We start from the raw sequence: 20,517 nt of genomic DNA, 5'->3' as shown, positions 1-20,517 counted from the left end.
TGTCTCTAAACATTGTTTCACCAAAAATATGGGAATATAACATTTTACTAGTGCTCCAATACACTGAAGTTAGGTTTATGACATTGTAATGATTATGGCAAAATAAGCTTTCATTTCGTGCACAGATACATCTACCCACTTGTTACAAGGATTCCTGCCAGCCATAAATGCATTCCGAGCATTCCTGTTGGTTTTCTTTACGATTTGTACCCCAAAATCACTGCCCAAAAACTGGCTGAACAAGTCTAATTCTGTGCGAGATTCAGACAGCTGTCATCTTTCTCACTACTTGTACTTTCATCAAAAAACAACAACTTTAGATTCCTCATCATTCAGTTCGCTATCCCTGACACTTAATATTTCATTTACCAAATCTGCAAACTCCTCACATTCCATGAATATTTCATCTCATTTACGCTCGGATGGCGCCACTGCCACGGTGTATACATAAACAATACTGCTGCTACCTCTATAAAAATGCGTTCAATAAAACCAAATTATCGGTGGAACACAATCGATTTTGAGCAAGGAACATACAAAGACTCCAATGTACACGTAGGAACTAACATAGAAGTATAATCTGTTGATAGGAATAAAAACTACCATGTTCAAAATGCTGGATGGGTGCTGCCCATCTTTCGATATAACAATTTTATCACATGTAATAACAATTGGAAATCATGGACAGGCAGTGTCCATCTTTCAACTCCAATCGCTTAAAATATCAAACCCAAGTCCATGGCCCAAAGAAAGCTGTGCTAACACTGCACTAAGGGATCAACATTAGCTGCACTGATAATCCTGCACGACTCAAAGTGAAGGTCAACTACAGCCATAACTTTTAAGAACATACTGCAATTTCTATATGAAGGAATTTTCTACTGATAATGGCCTTTCTCTACGTAAAATATTCCAGAGGTGGTGGTGGTGGTGCTGATTGTTGTTTTAAGAGGAAGTACAACTAGGCAACCATCCTCTATATAGCACTAATGACAAATGAAAAATGGAAGGGATCCAACACTTCGAAAAATTATGGTATCGGCCAAAGGAAGACAAGGGCCACGAAGGGCGTGAAAATGAAAGACTCCCCAGGCCTCGAGTGCTTTAATACCATTGGGGTTGGAAAAGAAGAAGAATTGACCAAGGGCGGTTGGATAGGATAGACGAAAGTGGGGAAGCTGGCACAAGTAATGGCACAAGTAAGCAATGCCAGGACTCGGTTCAGGGCACCGTGGTTGCCAACACCAAGTTGAGAGCCCCTGTGGCCCCCTTTAGTTGCCTCTTACGAGAGACACGCAATACCGTGGGTGTTTTCTACTGCCCCCACCCCCAGGTGGAATAGTCCAATTGGATCTTCAGAAGGGAACTAACCGAGAAGAGGAGAAATTTCAAAATTCTATTACTTGAAGCATGGAATTTTAGAACTTTGAGTAATTAGTATATGAAAAAGGAAATGGCAGAATTGAAGTTGCAGTATATATATTTGATGTAATTGAAGTACTTTAGCAGTTATTACAAACTATTCACTTCATAGTCGTATTGGTGAAAATAGAAAAAGTAAACAAAAACATAATATTTCTATGTGCTTACTTTAATGCTTTTTTATCTAAGCTTCTGTGTATATAGCTGATGATGATCGCAAAGCGATCGAAACACGTACTGTTCAATCAATCAATCAATCAATCAATCAATCAATCAATCAATCAATCAATCAATCAATCAATCAATCAATCAATCAATCAATACTGATCTGCATTTAGGGCAGTCGCCCAGGTGCCAGATTCCCTCCCTGTTGTTTTCCTACCTTTTTTAGATGATTTCAAAGAAATTGGAAATTTATTGAACATCTTCCTTGGTAAGTTATTCCAATCCCTAACTCCCCTTCCTAAAAATGAATATTTGCCCCAATTTGTCCTCTTGAATTCCAACTTTATCTTCATATTGTGATCTTTCCTACTTTTAAAGATGCCACTCGAACTTATTCATCTACAATTGTCATTCCACGCCATCTCTCCACTGACAGCTCGGAACATACCACTTCCTTAGTTTAAAAAAGGAGTATATTTATTACCCCACCTATTCAATATACTTAGTACCATGTATGTGGTTAAATAAACATAGAAATTCTAAATTTTATGGGGACATGTTATGCCCTTCTTTTATTGGGCATCATCAGCCTTATTAATTTAATCTTAAAACAAACATTGTTTAGTGGACATTGACATTTATAATTTACAAAATTGAATTGTGATTTCTAATGGTATTAACACTAAGGAATAGTAATTATAAAATATGATGTTGGGACATGACATACACAACACATGTTAAAATCATTGTAAACAAATTTAAAATCTTGTCCAAAAGAAAATTTGTGTCATATAAAATTCTAAAAATGGCACATGTCTGGTACTGAAGCGGATCCTCTTCAGAAGAAAATTCAGCATATACTTGCTTGGGGCAGTTGTCAACACAGGTTCTCAATAGGCTAAAATGGTTGAAATATTGAAGGTGAATTTTGTTTATTTTTTGCGTCCCTGCGCTAACAAATATTGGCCAAGAGAAAAGGCGAATGTTATAAAATTATCTTCATAAAATTGATTGATCCAAAAAATTATTGTGATATAGCCAATGTAAAAAGATGTTGATGTGCTGGTAGAAGCTGCTTTTGAAAAAAGTATATCCCAGTATTCGAAAGGTATGTTTTGATTGTCATGTGCTAATACAGTAAGATAGACATAATTACGGCGAATGATATAACCACATTCTTTTCCTCAGTGTTCTACATCTTCTAGAAGGACTACATTTTCACGTGACAATCAAAACAAACCTGTCAAATACTCGGATATACTCGTTTCAAAAGCAGCTTCTACCAGCATATAAACATCTTTTTACATTGGCTATATCACAATAATTTTTTGGATCAATCAATTTTATGAAGATAATTTTATAACATTCGCCTTTTCTCTTGGCCAATATTTGTTAGTGCCGGAACGCAAAAAATAAACAAAATTCACCTTCAATGTTTCAACCATTTTAGCCTATTGAGAACCTGTGTTGACAACTGCCCCAAGCAAGTATATGCTGAATTTTCTTACGAAGAAGATCCGCTTTAGTACCAGACATGTGCCGGTTTTAGAACTTTATATGACACAAATTTTCTTTTGGACAAGATTTAAATTTCTTTACAATGATTTTAACATGTGTTGTATATGTCGTCCCAACATCATATTATATAATTACTACTCCTTAGTGTTAATATCAAAGCCTTCACATTTGCAGATGATGATGCGATCTGGAGTGACTCAGATGAGGAATTGGGAGAGAGAATGCAAAGCTGGAATGAGGAGTTTAAGAAATATGGTTTAAACATCAGCAAGACCAAGATGGTGGTGATGAAAGTGTATGGGAAAGGAGCAAAACCAATAGTCATGTTAAATGAAGCCCAACTGGACAGCGTTCCAGTTTTCAAATACTTGGGTAGCGTTATATCAAATGACAACCTAGCATCATCAATTTCCATCTTAGATTCTCCTTCCGTTTCATCCAGACCGTAACTAATAATATTTCTTCTCTTCTCCTCCTCCGTTCTTCTGCTATCTCGCCATTGAAGTACCTGTACTTGTTCTTCTAGCGCCTGTATCCTCTGATTTATTATAGCTCTTTCTTCCTTGTCTTCTCTTATCTTTGCCTTTATTTCTGTTAGATCTTTGGTTATGCTGTCCTTCGTATCGTTGAATTGTTGGAACTGTGCTTCGAGCATTTCTTTGGTCTGGTCAGTCTGAGAAGCATCGCAGACAACTTCCTTGATTTTCTCAATGTCCTCCCATGTCAATGGGCCTATGTTCATCTCGACGCCTCCGATGACTAATAGAGTAGCCACTATAGCTGCCGCCATCAACAGTTCTGTCAGTCCTATTTCTTTATTAAATCCTAATTTACACTCCGTCTTGATCCACTTGACCCGGTTGTGCCATCGCCCTATCATACTCCTATACTGCTGCACTGTTACGCCCATATTGCTTTTCCTGCACTTCCGCACCGTTACCACGCACGTCTGTTCACTAGCTCAGCTCAGCAAAGACTGTAACCTAGCAAAACATGAGGTGAACAATCGAATCAATAAGGCAACACAATTTTACCACCAGGTAAGACACCTGCTGTGGGATGAGCAAATACCCATGAAAACAAAAATGACATTGTACAAGTCCTATTATACACCAATTCTTACATACAGTCTCGAAACCACAACACTGACCAATAGAGATAATTCCAAACTTCAGGCAGCTGAAATGAAATTCCTACGCACTATGATCCAGAAAACCAGGAAAGACAAGATTAGGAATGAGAAAATTAGAGAAGAAGTAGGAATAGATGATTCTTTCCTCAATAAGATTCAGATATCAAGGCTGAAGTGGTTTGGTCACATGAAAAGGATGCCAGTAAACAGAACTGCAAGGAAGGAATTTGACAGAAAAGTAGAAGGAAGATGACCTGTGGGAAGGCCACAAAGGAAATGGATAGATTTAGTTAAGAATGATGTACTGCTGAGAGGTCATGATTGGGACAAGTTGGTGGAGGAAGAATGGTACAAGGACAGGATGAGATGGAGGAGGCTCATATACCACACCCGGGAAACTGGAGATGGTTTAGGATGATGATGAGTGTTAATACCATAAGAAATCACAATTCAATTTTGTAAATTATAAATGTCAATGTCCACTAAACAATGTTTGTTTTAAGATTAAATTAATAAGGCTGATGATGCCCAATAAAAGAAGGGCGAAACATGTCCCCATAAAAATTTAAAATTTCTACCACATACGTGGTACTAATTGTATTGAACAGGTGGGGTAATAAATATACTCCTTTTTTAAACTAAGTGAGATCGCTGTTTTCAATATGGAACAAAAATGAGAGCGATGGTTTGTAACATACCACTTAGTCGAGCAGCTCGTCTTCTTTCTTTCAGTTCTTCCCAGCCCAAACTTTGCAACATTTTAGTAACGCTACTCTTTTGTTGGAAATCATCCAGAACAAATCGAGCTGCTTTTCTTTGGATTTTTTCCAATTCTTGAATCAAGTAATCCTGGTGAGGGTCCCATACACTGGAACCATACTCTAGCTGGGGTCTTACCAGAGACTTATATTCCCTCTCCTTTACATCCATGCTACAACCCCTAAACACCCTCATAACCATGTGCAGAGATCTGTATTCTTTATTTACAATCCCATTTATGTGATTATCCCAATGAAGATCTTTCCTTATATTAACACCTAGATACTTACAATGATCTCCAAAAGGAACTTTCACCCCATCAACGCAGTAATTAAAACTGACAGGACTTTTCCTATTTGTGAAACTCACAACCTGACTTTTAACCCCGTTTATCAACATACCATTGCCTGCTGTCCATCTCACAACATTATCGAGGTCACGTTGCAGTTGCTCACAATCTTGTAACTTATTTATTACTCTATACAGAATAACATCATCCGCAAAAAGCCTTACCTCTGATTCCACTTGTTACTCATATCATTTATACGCATAAGAAAACATAAAGGTCCAATAATACTACCTTGAGGAATTCCCCTCTTAATTATTACAGGATCAGATAAAGCTTCGCCACCACTGAGATCTATTTTCTAGAAATATAGCAACCCATTCAGTCACTCTTTTGTCTAGTCCAATTGGACTCATTTTTCCCAGTAGTCTCCCATGATCCACCCTATCAAATGCTTTAAACAGGTCATTGCAAGTAATAAATCTCATTCCGTATTGATGGTTATCACTTTACAAATGACAATATTTAAAAATCCTCCTTATCAATACAAATCAAGTCATCTGTTAGATGAAGCAAAGTCTATACATGTTTCAGCCTAATCTCAAGGCCATCTTCAGAAGCAAAACAGTAATTACATAATACACAAACAAATTAAAAATCATAATGAAGCGAAGTGACTGTGATCATGATTAGTGAGTTAAAAACATATTGAGGTACAAAGTCCTCTCGTCTAATAGATCATTCTTGAATTGTCAAATAAAATTTGCTGACTGTTAAAATGAAAACACTGTGCTGAGGAGTGTAGTGAGACCGTCAATACTATGGATTAAAACGTGTGTAACATCTGTAATGAGTAAAAGGAATATATATATGAGTGGATGAAAAACAAGTTAATAAATAATGTATGAAAAGAAAACTCATTTAACTTACTTGTAAATAAAAGTTGTCATCTCGAATGAAGATGACCTTGTCAGCCTCAAGTCACATTGACAACTAAGCCTGTGTGTGGCTTACTGTGTATCTGTGTCGATGTGGTTGGGCGTGGTAATGGAGGGGGAGGGGCGAGGAGGGAGGAACGATGTGAATTACAGGACGAGGGTGTTGATGGAAGGGCGGATCTTGTTCTAGAATGTCGGTAGTGAAACTCGTTTTTATTAATGAATTGTTCACAGATGAGCGGGACAAAGGTTTCCAATAAAATATTTTTCTTTTCATTGATTTCATTCAAGCTGTACACGGGATTGTTACATTGGACGATATCTATATAAATATTCTCTAGTATATTAAGTAAGGGACCTTTCTGTTCGTAATGCAGGATCTTTATATCTTGATCAATTGTTGTGTATTTATGATTTTTCTCTCTACAATGTTCACTCATGGCTGAGTAGCGATTGTACTTTAGGGCAATGAGGTGTTCGGAGTATCTTACATTGAAGCTGTTTGCCCAATATATGTTGAAAGACATGATTGGCTTTTTAATTTGTATATCCCAGAGTTTGAAAATGTTTTGTTGCTGTTGACAGTATGAGAATTAAAAAACATTTTTGCATTGGTGTGAACGGTCTTGAAAGCTACTTTTAACTTGTTTTTTTAAAGATGTTTGAAATAGGATATATGTTATTATTATTAAGGTATTATGGTGAACCTCTCTTTAGGAGAAGATTCTTTTTCTAAGGTGGTCTTGGGTTTACTATTAAATTTATTGAGAATTTTGTTCACAAAAGCTTTACTGAAACCATTACCTTCGGCTATTGCATAAATGGTATTGATTTCCTTTCTAAAATTCTTACGAGATAAAGGAACATTAAGAGCTCTGAAAATCAGACTATTGTAAGCTGTCTTCTTCTGTGTCCCTGGGTGTAGAGAAGTTTGGTGGATTGTGTTTATTGTGTGAGTGGGCTTCCTGTAAATATTGCTGGCTAGTTGCTTTACGTCGCACCGACACAGATAGGTCTTACGGCGACGATGGGACAGGAAAGGGCTAGGAGTTGGAATGAAGCGACCGTGGCCTTAATTAAGGTACAGCCCCAGCATTTGCCTGGTGTGAAAATGGGAAACCACGGAAAACCATTTTGCCTGTAAATATTAAAAGAAATGGTTTTATTCTGATTGCGAGTAATAGTTAAATTGAGATAATGAAGGGAATTGTTGTTCACAGATTGTATTGTAAACTTTATGTGAGGATCCAGGTTATTAAGTAATTCAAGAACGGTGTTGCTATCAGTAATGTGAGAATCCAGTATAATAAAAGTATCATCCACATACCGAGTCCAATGTTTGATCCCATTAATTTTACCTATAATATGAGTGTATTCAAAGAAATCTACGTAAATATCAGCGAGGGGATCAAACAGCCTGTAGCTGACCTGCGCGTCATGATGAGGGTGAAATGATGATGAAGACAGCACATACACCCAGTCCCCGTGCCAGGGGAATTAACCAATTATGGTTAAAATTCCCGACCCTACCGGAAATCAAACCTGGGACCCCTCTGACCAAAGGCCAGCATGCTAACCATTTAGCCATGGAGCCGGACGGGAAACTGAAGTGAAAGATGGTATAAGTGATTGTGAAGCCGTCTTTGTCGTAGTTTAAAATAGATATGTTTAAAGGAATGTCATAAAAGTATAACTATCAGTCTATACCATATGGCTGATAAGAGGGAAATGGAAAACATTTTGAAAACAATTATAATAAAAGGAAAACGGTAAATAAAATTGTAAACAGCCCATGGGATGAGTATAAAGCAATTGTTGATGAGTGTATTGTGCACCAGTAGATCTATACGAGGGATCTCTTAATGGGAAAAAAAACCTTCAAAAGGACTCCGAAGCACCAGGAAGAAGGAGATCAACAAGGTATGCCGGACCCTCCAAATTGATAACTGGGAAGAGCAGGCTCAAGATTGAAAAGGATGGAAGAAGATTGTGAGATCAGCAAGGGAAATTTACGTCCCTCAGAAGCCTACAGAGTGAGTGTGAGTGAGTGTGTATTGAGGTATGTACCTTTAAAAGTGGTAAGGAACAGTAAGGGCTCATTATATTATAACAGGAGAGTAAAGAGATTAAGAAAGAAGTGCAGATTAGAAAAAAAAAAAGTTAGCAATGGTTGCGGGAGTAAGGAAAAATTGAAGAAGCACACTAGAAAATTGAATTCAGTGAAAAAAATCAGCAGAGGATAACATGATGGCAAACATAATTGGCAGCCATATATTAAAGAGTTGAAAGCCAGAAAGGCAGCTGGGATTGATAAGATTTCTGGGGATGTATTAAAGGCTAGGGGTTGAAATATAGTGCCATATCTGAAATATTTATTTGATTAATGTTTGCATGAAGGAGCTATACCAAATGAATGGAGAGTTGCTATATTAGCCCCTGTGTATAAAGGAAAGGGTGATAGACATAAAGCTGAAAATTACAGAATACAATAATAATTAAGCTTATGTCATAATGGTCCACCTTTTCAATACGATATTATGCAATGTTTAAATTCCATTTCTTATCTAAGAACTAGTTTCGGCCTTGCCTGGCAATCATCAGCCTTAATGCAAAACTGGACACGCGCACACACGCGTGCACACACACACACATGCGCGCGCGCACATGCACACGTGCACACACACATGACATTAGAAGTGTTAAAAATATCTGGGACGAACTATGTGCACAACGTGTAAAATATGACAAAATTAAAATCAGGCTCTAAAATTCTTAGATGTGTTGCATCGTGTTAAAATGTCCCATTAGTGCTAGTTAAAATATCATGAAAATTCTGAAAAGTTCCTCTGTTGGACATTGTCAATGGTTGAATCATTTGAATCTCACAACAGTTAGTCTGAAGCACACACAACAATAGGCCACACACCACATGCTGTACTGAGAGGTAAGTCTCATATAACCTATGCCATCTAATTAACACATCCTCTCATTCAATTCATTAAGTTAATTTTTATCTTATTTATTCAGGTTAACTTCATGGGCACCGCAACGAATTGCAAATTTTATACCAGACATAATATATTTGTTCAACCACATCTCCATGTGCCGTCCTGACAATGTCCAACAACATTTCAGCATGATTTAACAAGCACTACGAGAGCATCTCATTTTATTACTTTGAATGATGATGAAATAACATCGGATAGTTCTCTGTCAGCTAGTGGTTATTTACAGCGGTGTCCAATGACCTGCATATGGCTAACACCACTCAAACAGATTTGGTGATCAACTACGAGATCAACATTTACCAGTTCCCGTTTACAATTGAATTATTAATGATTAGCAGTATTAGAACTAACAGTTCTGTGTATATAAATTAATACATGAAAGAGTCTCGATGATGAGCATACTCAAGATGTTAGAACCTAGTTATTCTCATAATTTCATCCCAGTTTTTAATGTCAATTTGTTTATATTTGTTTTATTTGTTTTATGTCAATTGTGTGCATGTACATTTCTTTAGTTATTAGATGTTTTACATTAAGGCTGAAGATGGCCAGGCCCGGCCGAAACTAGTCCCTAATTAATGTAATTTAGAATATTGCATATTAAAGTATTGAAAGGTGGACCATTACTACATTAATTTAATAATTATATTGTAATTACAATTCAATACGGATTAGGACCATAAAGTTTATAAACCTATGATAACCTATGAACACAAAGATATGGTTAAATAACTGGCACGTTCTTAATTTGTAGCTGGTAGACATTCACAATTCAATGAGGTGTACATGAAGTTAACCTGAATAAATGATAGACAAAATTAATGAACTGAAGGAGAGAGAGTGCTAATCAAATGGCACAGGTTTTATGAGACTTACCTTTTGTTGCGGCATGTGGTGCATGGCCTATTGTTGTGTGCCTCATACTAACGGTTGTGAGATTCAAAGAATCTGTTGGCATATTTCAAAATATCTAATTGTACAGTCTATGGAAGCTAAATAAATGAATGAATGAAAAGAGAGTTTAAGGTAAAAAAAAAAAGAAGAAGAAGTTTAAAACATGGCATTACTTTTATTTCTATATCTAAATGGTACTTACTTAAAAGAACATGCGTCGTTTACAGTACAGTGAAGTGTCATTTTCTAAGCCCTTTTCAAATACAGAAAGAAGGCAATTACCTCACAGAATGGAATATATCAAGTCAGAATTGGTATTGATAAAGGGTAGGCTAATCTTGATATTTGACAAGTGATGTAAATTAAGTTATAACTACCTTCAGTGAGATTGATGCTTGTTGAACATAAAAACCAAAATGGAAAGTGTGTCCATTGTATGCTAGCTGCTGCTGTTCATTGCCCCACTCTTCTTCAGCTTGTAAAGGAAGAATAGCAGGAACCCAGCTCCAAGCCCAACCGGCCCATGATTCACCTTGAGTTTCATCATCATAGTCATCCTCTTCTTCCTCTTCTATAAAAAGGTTTTTACTATACAATATTAATGAAAGGATACTCAGATAACAAATCAGTAGCTAATGGAAAGGAACACACAAGAGCAAATAAAGTTGTATTGAAAATAGGAACAATGAAAGGAACACATAACAGGAAAAATACAATGGCAGGTCAGAGAGGGAAGAGGCACTAAAGGACAATCTCCACATCTTCATTCACCGCCATCTACAGACAGATTGGCTCTCTTCCCATCATACCAGTTTTCCCCACATCCATTCATTTCTTCACAGCCCGTTCCTACTTCCCAGCTTCAGCAAGAGCGCTGGCATCAACACTCACTGAGGGGCCATCTTGATAGATCATCAGTCTTGTAATGGGTATACTCCACATGCCTTTACTTCTAAATTTCGCAAAACAAATATGCATCGGCTTACCTCTGATGCCAGCGCAATACAGCCGATGCAATACGACCGCAGTAAACTGCCCCTGCAAATGTAATACCATACTCGGAAAAGCTAATGAATCGGGACTGAAAACAAATTCACAAAATCTACACTTACTAACAACATCCGATACTAAAAAGAGAATGCATTATTAATACAAGAGAATGAGGAAATTACACGTCACTCACCGCTAATGGGTGGCATGGTAAGGAGGTCATGGTCTATAAAGGGAATACTCCACTGATCTCAGAGTCACTTTCTTGCCACTTGTCTTTCCCAAACTTCACTGAGACATGCTAAACATGCACGAACTAAGTACACTAGTACAATTTAAAAACTTCATAGTATAGATCCGTATTGATACAGTTAAAACTAAGAAACAATGTTAGATTTTGGTCCACCCAATCAAAACACGTCACTTTACAAGTGAACTGTTTAATTAAAAACATATTAAAAATATTTAGGGGCATGTTTCGTCTCTATTTGAGACTTCATCAGCCATAAAATCACATGGTAGATTACAAAACTCAAATCAGAAACTGAAAAAAATGTAAATATGGAAGAACTCAGTGTCTTTTAAACACTATTTGGGAAATGCAAAAAATATAAATATAAAACATTATTTACACAAATTGACCTCACTTCTTGCAAAAACTTTTGTCTTCAATGTTAAAAATGAAAATAATTTGAAACTGACAAGCCTGCCATAATGTCTTGTATGGAATCAATGTCCAATGTTGCTGTCTGTATTTGAAACGGAAGTCCCATTCTTAAACTACTGAGAAAACATAGGAGTACAAGTTACATATTAAAGAGGTAGCAGTACCGTGGCGACAAGCAAGTCAGAGCGAGGCTCATTCTAAACTAGCTATAGGGAGTGTCATTTATGACCTTGCCTTTTTCTAAAAGGATTATTCATAGAATTTAAGCTACGAATATGGTGGTCATGCAGCACTGGCCTTTGCCATATGACAGGTGGTCTCATAAGGCTTCAGATTTCTTCTACCAAATTAGCTAAAGTTTGAAAGAATTTTCTACAAGTCTACGCTTTTAATTGTTCTGACATGGATTTAGTACCAACCCATTTCCGAGGCCAGAATTTCGATCTCCCCAGTCAACACACTGAAAATACCAGATTCTAACAATGCTTGAAACGTTTCTCAAGTAAGACTGTTCATATTTAACTTGGCTGAAAGATTGTTTGCAAGAAGTTTTAAGCTACCTCTTTAATATATCCAATTTGTTCTTCTGTGTTTTCTCAATAGTTTAAAAATGGGACTTCCGTTTCAAATACGGACAGCAACAATGGACACTGATTCCGTACGAGAGTTATGGCAGGCTTGTCAATTTCAAATTATTTTAATTTTTAACACTGAAGACATACGTTTTTGCAAGAAGTGAGGTCAATTTGTTTAAATAATGTATTATATTTATATTTTTTGCATTTCCCAAATAGTCTTTAAAAGACATTGAGTTCTTCCATATTTACATTTTTTCAGTTTCTAATTTGAGTTTTGTAATCTACCACATGATTTTATAGCTGATGAAGTCTCAAATAGAGACAAAACATATCCCTAAATGTTTTTAATATGCTTTTAATTAAATAGTTCACTTGTAAAGTGATGTGTGTTGATTGGGTGGACCAAACCTAACATTGTTTCTTAGTTCTAAGTACTCTAACCAATACATGGACGTAAATAAAACTACAGCTATTTTTATACACTGAACTATTAAACCTGTATTTTACTAACTTTTGATATGCTAAACTGTAAACTATGCTATAATTTACTGAAATATATTAGAGAGATAAAGACTAATATGCAAAAACACTAATTACTGAAGAAAAATGCAGAAAATTGTGAGAGAGATATGTTAACCACGTGGTGAATGTAAATATTAGAGTTGGCAACTAGATTTCAAGATCCCACTCTGCCGATATAAGTCGATATGAATGGCAGCTTGGGATTGGTTGGATGTCTATATTTTAGTGCATAACTACCAGACAGAGCCAAAATTGGCCAAAACAACAATATAGAAGTAAAGCAGTGCGGAGTATAGCGTAGGTTAAGAAGAAAACCAGAGTAATGATAATGAGGTAGGGAGAGGGTGAAACTCCAGGTCAGCACAGAGCCTACTCTCGTTGAGTAACACCCAGGGGTCCAATCAAGGCTTAAAGCCTTCATCCGGGGGACAAATCACCATCAACTGCATTACTGTATATGCTTTTACCATCTGTATTCATCTTTATCTTTGTGTCTTTTTCTTTTTTCCCTCTGTTTATTTGGCTTTCTCCTTAACCTACACCACCCCCAACAAGACTGAAGCTCTGTCAAAATGGGCCCCTTACGCCAGCCCTCCTGATGAAGTTGGGAAGCAGAAACGAGCTTGTCAGGAGTCGAGAAGGAATGGATGTGGAAGAACTGGAACTGATGAGAGAGAGCCAATCCATCTGTAGGCGGCAGTGTATGAAGATGTAGAGATAGTTCTTGTCCTTTTATGTTTTCTTTCCATTTCTCCCTCTTCCCACAATGATTCTTCACTGTGTTTTTCCCATTACGTTTTCTTTGAGGTAACAAAATCCATTTACCTAACATACGTGCACGTTCGTCAGTAGTCCCAAGATACCTTTCCATGGTCCATGCTTTGCCATTTGGGGCTGAACATTATTTTTTGTAATTTGCTTCCTTCCTAATCCTAACCCTTTCCTACCTATCATCGCCATAAAACCAGTCTGAGTCGGTGTGATAAAATAATTATTACTTTTTCGTCCCACTAACTACTTTTATGGTTTTTGGAGACGCCGAGGTGCCAGAATTTAGTCCTGCAGGAGTTCTTTAACGTGACATATTTGAGCACCTTTGAATACCACCGGACTGAGCCAGGATCAAACCTGCCGAGTTGAGGTTAGAAGAGAATCTAGCGGGTTCCACCTTTTCAATACAAAATACAATGTTGTTGGAGGGTATTTACAACATTATTTATTACAGAACATGTTTTGGTGCTCAATTTTTGACACCATCATCAGCTGCTCAGAAAGTGCGAAAAAACTTGGCAATCTAAACATTAAACAACATATTGTCATACGTAACTCCTTAAAATACGGACCAAAAGATGAAGTTCCTTACGTTTAATTGGGGTTAGAAGGTCGGAGCAACTCAGCCCGGCGATGTAAAAAAAAAAAAAATCTATAGATCATGTTAAAATAAGTAAAACATACAACCAACATAATTTGAGATGAAACAATACTGGAGAGAATTACTCATTCTTTTATATATACAGTATACAATACATGGCAACACGAGATATTTGAGTCTTAGCTGAAATCACAATATTTATTTATTGTTCAATTTTTAGTGCTGGCAGTGTTTAAGGACAGGTTCAGCTCACCTGCTGCAAGTATTTCTAGTTGACACCCATGGGCGACCTGTGCTCCTAGTTTATAATTCAAATTTCAAAGTTTCATATCATTCTTATCAAGTCTTACACAGATTCAAAAGTCTACCTCTAGATGTTGGATGGAGACGATAATGTAGGGAGAGGGTGAAACCCGGTGTCTGCGCATAGTCTATGTCATAAATCTCTACACCTGTTGAATAACACCAAGGCTCAAGGCTTAACGTCCCCACCTGATGGACAAATCACCATCACCAGCATCATATGCCCTCACTCTGTATGAACACTGCAGAGAGGTTTCGCACACAATCTAGTGATTAGAAATTGTATACTACCACCTTTCCTACCCTGCCTGCCAACATTCTGATCGTGACAAATTTTACCACCAATGGGACTCAAAGTAGCTAACTATGGTGTCAGACCATATCGACTTGTCACCTTAACAATTATGGCCACCAGGAAGGCTAAATCACAATTAGATTACAAAAAGAACCATTTTTTTCCAAGTCAGAAAGCTAATTAGTTTTCATTACCTAAATTAGTACCTTATAAAAATTTGTTTGTAGAGCGCGATTACTACAGCAAGGTATTTAATGACCAAAAAATAGCAAGAAAATGCAAAATTAAAAAATGCATTTATGACCTAAAAATGGTTAAAAATGACACAAAATTTGAAAAAAACACAATGAATTATTTGTAAATCGCTTATTTATTAATACTTTAAGAAACAATTAGCTGATGTGAGAGATTTTAATGGATGACAATGCATTAAGTTTAAATTATTTTGTTACTAACAAAGTAAATACTGTACCACTTTGCCACCCCTGGTGAAAAAAAATGAAATATTTTAGAACTGCCATATTCCTCAAATACTCTCGTAGCAAATAGGTGTCATTTAGTTAACAAAGAATATTTAAGAAAACAAACTTCAGTGGCTGTTTACAATAAATTCCAATTGAAACGCACAATGAAAATTTTGCGTGGGTTCTCAAATGAAAACGATTGCCTATTGTCTACAAGTAATGATTTGTATATGGAGAAGCTTCTCTCTACCTCAATTGAAACAATTGGTGCATACTGAAAACAAGCAATATCTCCCGGATTCAATTCACAGTCAGTAACACAAAAATTTTCACCCGACAATACTTAGCCAATAGAACACAAAGTTTTATACACACTGTTCTGTTGCAACACCTTATTCAATTTCATGGATACAACTTCACCCACTTTACCAGACACACAATTCAGATCATTCGCAACTTTATACACATTTTGCAGATGCTCCACTAGGGGCACTTGGGATTTTTCTAGAGCTCTTAATGCATTAGGAAGAGATCCGAAATTTGTTTTTATGTAAGAAAGTTTACCTGCAATTTGTTTGTCAGTCAAGAGTTCCTGTGCTGTTTTTATTGATCCAGCCTCAGTTTTGTCAAAGGAATCGACCACTTTCTTTAAAACTTCAAAGTTCTAGCAGTAATAACAACAAGCCATAATCCACGTTCCCCATCTCGTCAAAACAGGTGAAAAGGGAAAGGGAATTTCAGGAGCTTCTGTTTAGAATGCTAGAACTCTAGATGGGGCTTTTAAAAACACTTTCTTCATGCACCCAATTAACTTGTCAACTTCAGAAAAATTATGTCGTACCTCCTCCGCAGTCCGATGTAACGCATGGGCTAGGCATGTGACATGCACCATTTTCGATAAGAGTGCACGTAACGAATTTGCAGCCTTCACCATGTAGGGTGCTGCATCTGTTATTAAAAGCAGCACACTGTCATACCGAATGCCATCAGGCCACAAAAAGCCTCAAAGACTGGTCAAACAGTTTGCTAATTGTTGACCAGTTAGCTTTGTCCAATCGCTCACAATGTAGTAGAAATGGTTCTCCAGCATTCCCTGCTTCCAGGACGCCTACAATAATGTTGGCTATATATCGTCCCATACTGTCTGTTGTTTCATCTATGCATACCCATATGTTTCTGTCTCCTACCCTTATCCTTATTTCTAGTAACGTTTTGTCATAGCACCTTCCAACGTAGGTTCTTCTTAACCCTTTCAGACCTGAAAGAAAACTGGCGGTGTGAATTTTTGTTTGTACGTCAAAAACTTACTAAAATGCTCTCAAATACATGTTTTTACAGTTTATTTTACAAAATAAGAACTATCGGCTAAAAAACAGAACCCACACGGTTGTGCGTGTCAGGACTTCATTCACTACTTGCAAAATATAAAAAAATATAAAATTCAACTCAGTACATGTGAATATGCACATGTACATGATCAAATGTTCTATTTTACAGTGTGGAACGATTTTAAACAATTAAAATCTTATATATTACATTTCTCATGTAGAGTACGAGTTTTGCTTTCATAGTCCTTTTTGTGACAGCACCCAGCACTCCTGCATGCATTGCCTGTAAGGAAAGCTAGCCCGCACATATGTGCGTATCAACATTCAAAACCTCATGGTATTACGTACGATGTTGTAACTTCACAATTTACATTTGCTACACAATTTTCACACTTCAATGATTATATTCTGATATTCAGTAAAGCTTCTAGATTAATATGAATGCAATAAATAAATACTTACTTTAGGCATTACTGCTTCCTACCATCTTGCTAATGAACTGTATTTTTAAACTCGTCTTCCTGCCCCCTGGTGGTCAAGTACTAAATAAAAACAGCTGAAGTACATGCTACGTGTCCCGCACAAGCACTGCAGTGCAGTCTAGCGTCATGAAAACGTCAAATAAGCTCAGACATAAATGAAATACGATCCCGCACAATTGTGCGTACACGGTCTCAAAGGGTTATCGTTCTGGGATCTGGTATAGATTTTCCAGTCTCCTCTTCTAAGAATGTACGCAGCTTTGGATCGTTCTACTCCTGCTTCTACACGAAAGCAAGCAGTCACTGTAATGTAACAAGTACTGCAAGGCATTGTAGTAGCAGTCAAAGGGACGCACCATCATTGAAATATTGTGAAAAAAGAAAACATATCAACACCTCAAGGTTCTCGGATTAATGTCCCTTTTAACTAAGCCCTCATAAAAACTACTTCCAATGTAAAATTTGCTCGTCAAATCAAGACCAGTTCGAGGAAACTACCAATAGTTGCATTTTACCAACTAATAAATTACAGAAGCATGCCTCAAACCAATACATGATGCAGAATATTTCCAACGCATTTAAGACTTTAAGCTTTAGACTATTGAGTTTTAACAGAATTTACAACTCAAATTTTAATACAATAAGTTAACTAACAATTGTTTTCAAAAAATAAAGAACTTGAGAATTTTTACCAAATTTCATTATTGTGAAGATATTACTGTGTTCTGGACGTCAATGTTATTAGAATCAATGTATATCCCAATTTTAGCATTGTCATTTTAAATTGTCAAACTGTCCATTGTGTTTACAAATGCCTAGGTTCATGTATTTTACTACTTAGTTTTTAGAATCATAATTAAGTACAAATTAGTTACAAAGCGAATTAACAATGACAGGTCTTAACCTTGAGATAAATTACAAAGGCTAAGGTTGCTCGAAATCGAGCGAAACATGTCCCTTTTAATGCAGTGTTGTAGCAATATGAATTTCTAACAACACAAAATCAATTGTATTGGAAAGGTGGAATAGAATGGTGGAATAGAAAAATAAAAATACAAATTTTTATGCAAATTATAGCAAAAATCAATACGGGTCTAAACATGAGATTAGTTACATGTCATTCGACCAGCATTCCGATCAGCCCTATCATCAATTACAGACCTAGCCCCTTATACAACATTTCCAAATTCATCCAAAAATTTTCATTAAAAAATTATTGATTTTTATCTAATAAATCTATCAAAAACACTTCCAAATTAATCAAAAAATTAAAAAATGTTGACATCCAAGCAAATATCTCTCTCCATTCTTTTGATATTGTAAACATGTACCCCAGTATTCCAATTTCCAAATTATTACCCATAATTGATAAGAACTTACATAAATTCAGTCATCTGAGTAAATTAGAAATTACGGACTTCCTGTCCATATTAAAATTAGTAATCAACAATATTTTTTTCACCTTCAATAACACCATTTACCAACAAGATGATCTATCTCTGGTCTCACCAGCCTCAAGCATCCTAGCTGAAATATATCTTGATTTCTTGGAAAGTATATAAATTATTATGAATAATATAATGAATAATATATTATTATTGTTATTATTATTATTTCTTAAACAACTTATTCTGGGCTAGATATGTCAATGACACTTTAGTTATTTTAAATGAAGAATCATCTAGTGCTGATTCTACACTTTTTCTTCTTAACAACATTGACCCTAACATCAAATTTACCCTTGAATCTGAACATAACAAAACCCTTAATTTTCTTGACTTAACTACTACCAGACATCCTTCTTCTTCAACCTAAAATTTTTTTAGAAAACCAAACCACACAGCAACCTCTATCCAGCAAGATTCTACACACCCACAAGCACATAAACGAGCTTTCTATAACAGCCTAATTTTTCGTGCACTTAACACTCCACTGTCTAAAAGATTTAAATAATGAATTAAACACCATCCGTGCTATTGCAAAATTAAATGGCTTTAACAACTCTTTCATAAACCGTATTATTAATAAATTCAAACACTGCCCCAAAACCACATTAACAAAAGATAAAACTAAACCCACTGCATTTTCCACCTTTACTTTCTCTCAAAACGCTTATAAAATCACCAACATCCTTAAAAAACACAACATGAAAATATCTTTTAGAACCAATAACAGAAATCTTGATTTATTACACAACTCTAACTCAATTAATACTGTAAACCTAATTTTTTTTTCCTAAATCTGGAGTATACAGATTCCAATGCAATAACTGTAGCTCTTCGTACATTGGACAGATGGGACGTAACTTTAATATCAGATACTCTAAACACATCAACGCCACAAAATACAACAAATTCTCTGCAATAGGACAACACATACAAGACTCTAATCATAATTTCACCAGTATTGATAAAGACATAAAAATACTTGAAGTTATTAAGAAAGACCCCTTCTCAACACTACTGAAAACTGTTTTATTCATCTTGACCAATACTGCAACCCCAATTTCAATTTAAATGAAATTCTGAAAAACCTAATATTTTATTAGACTTCCTTATCCACTTTTTCAGAAATGCTAAATTTACAAACCCAAATTCAATATTCCAGGCTTTATATAGTTCCCAACGACATTTTCCACTTCCTATAACCCATCCACCAGATCCACCTTAAACTACTACACCTCCTCATTAATTTCCCTATTTTTTCCTTTATTTTAATAACTAGCAAATATACCCATGCTTTGCTACGGTATTCTACATTGTATTCGAATATCGAAATAAATACTGTACTTGCAGTAAATAAGTTTGTTTTAAAATCGCATGTCTCTTAGCATTATCCGAGAAACAGCATGGTGAAGTCCCCATACGTTGTTTCCAATGTAAAGTGTTTGTTACGTATTTGTGATGGTAACGGCAGGCTCACTTGCCTACTGCCATTCACAATCGAGTTGGGAAGTTTACATTATAATTGCAGGCCCCATTGCCTACTGCGAGGTCACAATCGATTTGGGGAGTTTTCGTTACAATGGCAGCCCCCTTTCCTACTTCCAGACAGATAACAGTTGAGGAGTTTCTATTATAATGGCAGGCAACAACCCTACTATCAGTCAAAATTGAGTTGTGCAGTTATCATTATAATGTCAGGCCCCTTTTCCTACTGTCAGCCAGCTTCCTGCCAGTCACACCAAGTTGGTGAGTTTCCATCAAAATAGCAGGCCACTATGCCTAATGCCAGTCACATTTTAGATGAAGACATTTGTTTATTATGGCAGGCACCCTGGCCTACAGCCAAACACAATTGGGTAGGGGAGTTTGAAACAAAACTGCATGCTCCCTTGCCTTCTGCAAGTCAAATCGAGAAGTGAACTATTCATTACAATGGTAAGCCTTCCTTA

The 20,517-nt window shown here is 36.3% G+C and overlaps 1 protein-coding gene across 1 annotated transcript in view; it reads right to left on the bottom strand.

The window, feature by feature from the left end:
• Vps13B (vacuolar protein sorting 13B) overlaps window positions 1–20,517 on the bottom strand; it is a 300,908-nt gene that overhangs the window by 204,018 nt on the left and 76,373 nt on the right. The window contains exon 8 of the mRNA XM_067152027.2: window positions 10,500–10,693. Within this exon, the coding sequence (XP_067008128.2) occupies window positions 10,500–10,693 (194 nt within the window). The remainder of the gene's footprint in view (window positions 1–10,499; window positions 10,694–20,517) is intronic.

Source organism: Anabrus simplex, chromosome 7, assembly GCF_040414725.1.
Source record: "Anabrus simplex isolate iqAnaSimp1 chromosome 7, ASM4041472v1, whole genome shotgun sequence".
Lineage (NCBI taxonomy): Eukaryota > Metazoa > Arthropoda > Insecta > Orthoptera > Tettigoniidae > Anabrus > Anabrus simplex.
This window is presented reverse-complemented; position numbering and strand designations above follow the sequence as displayed.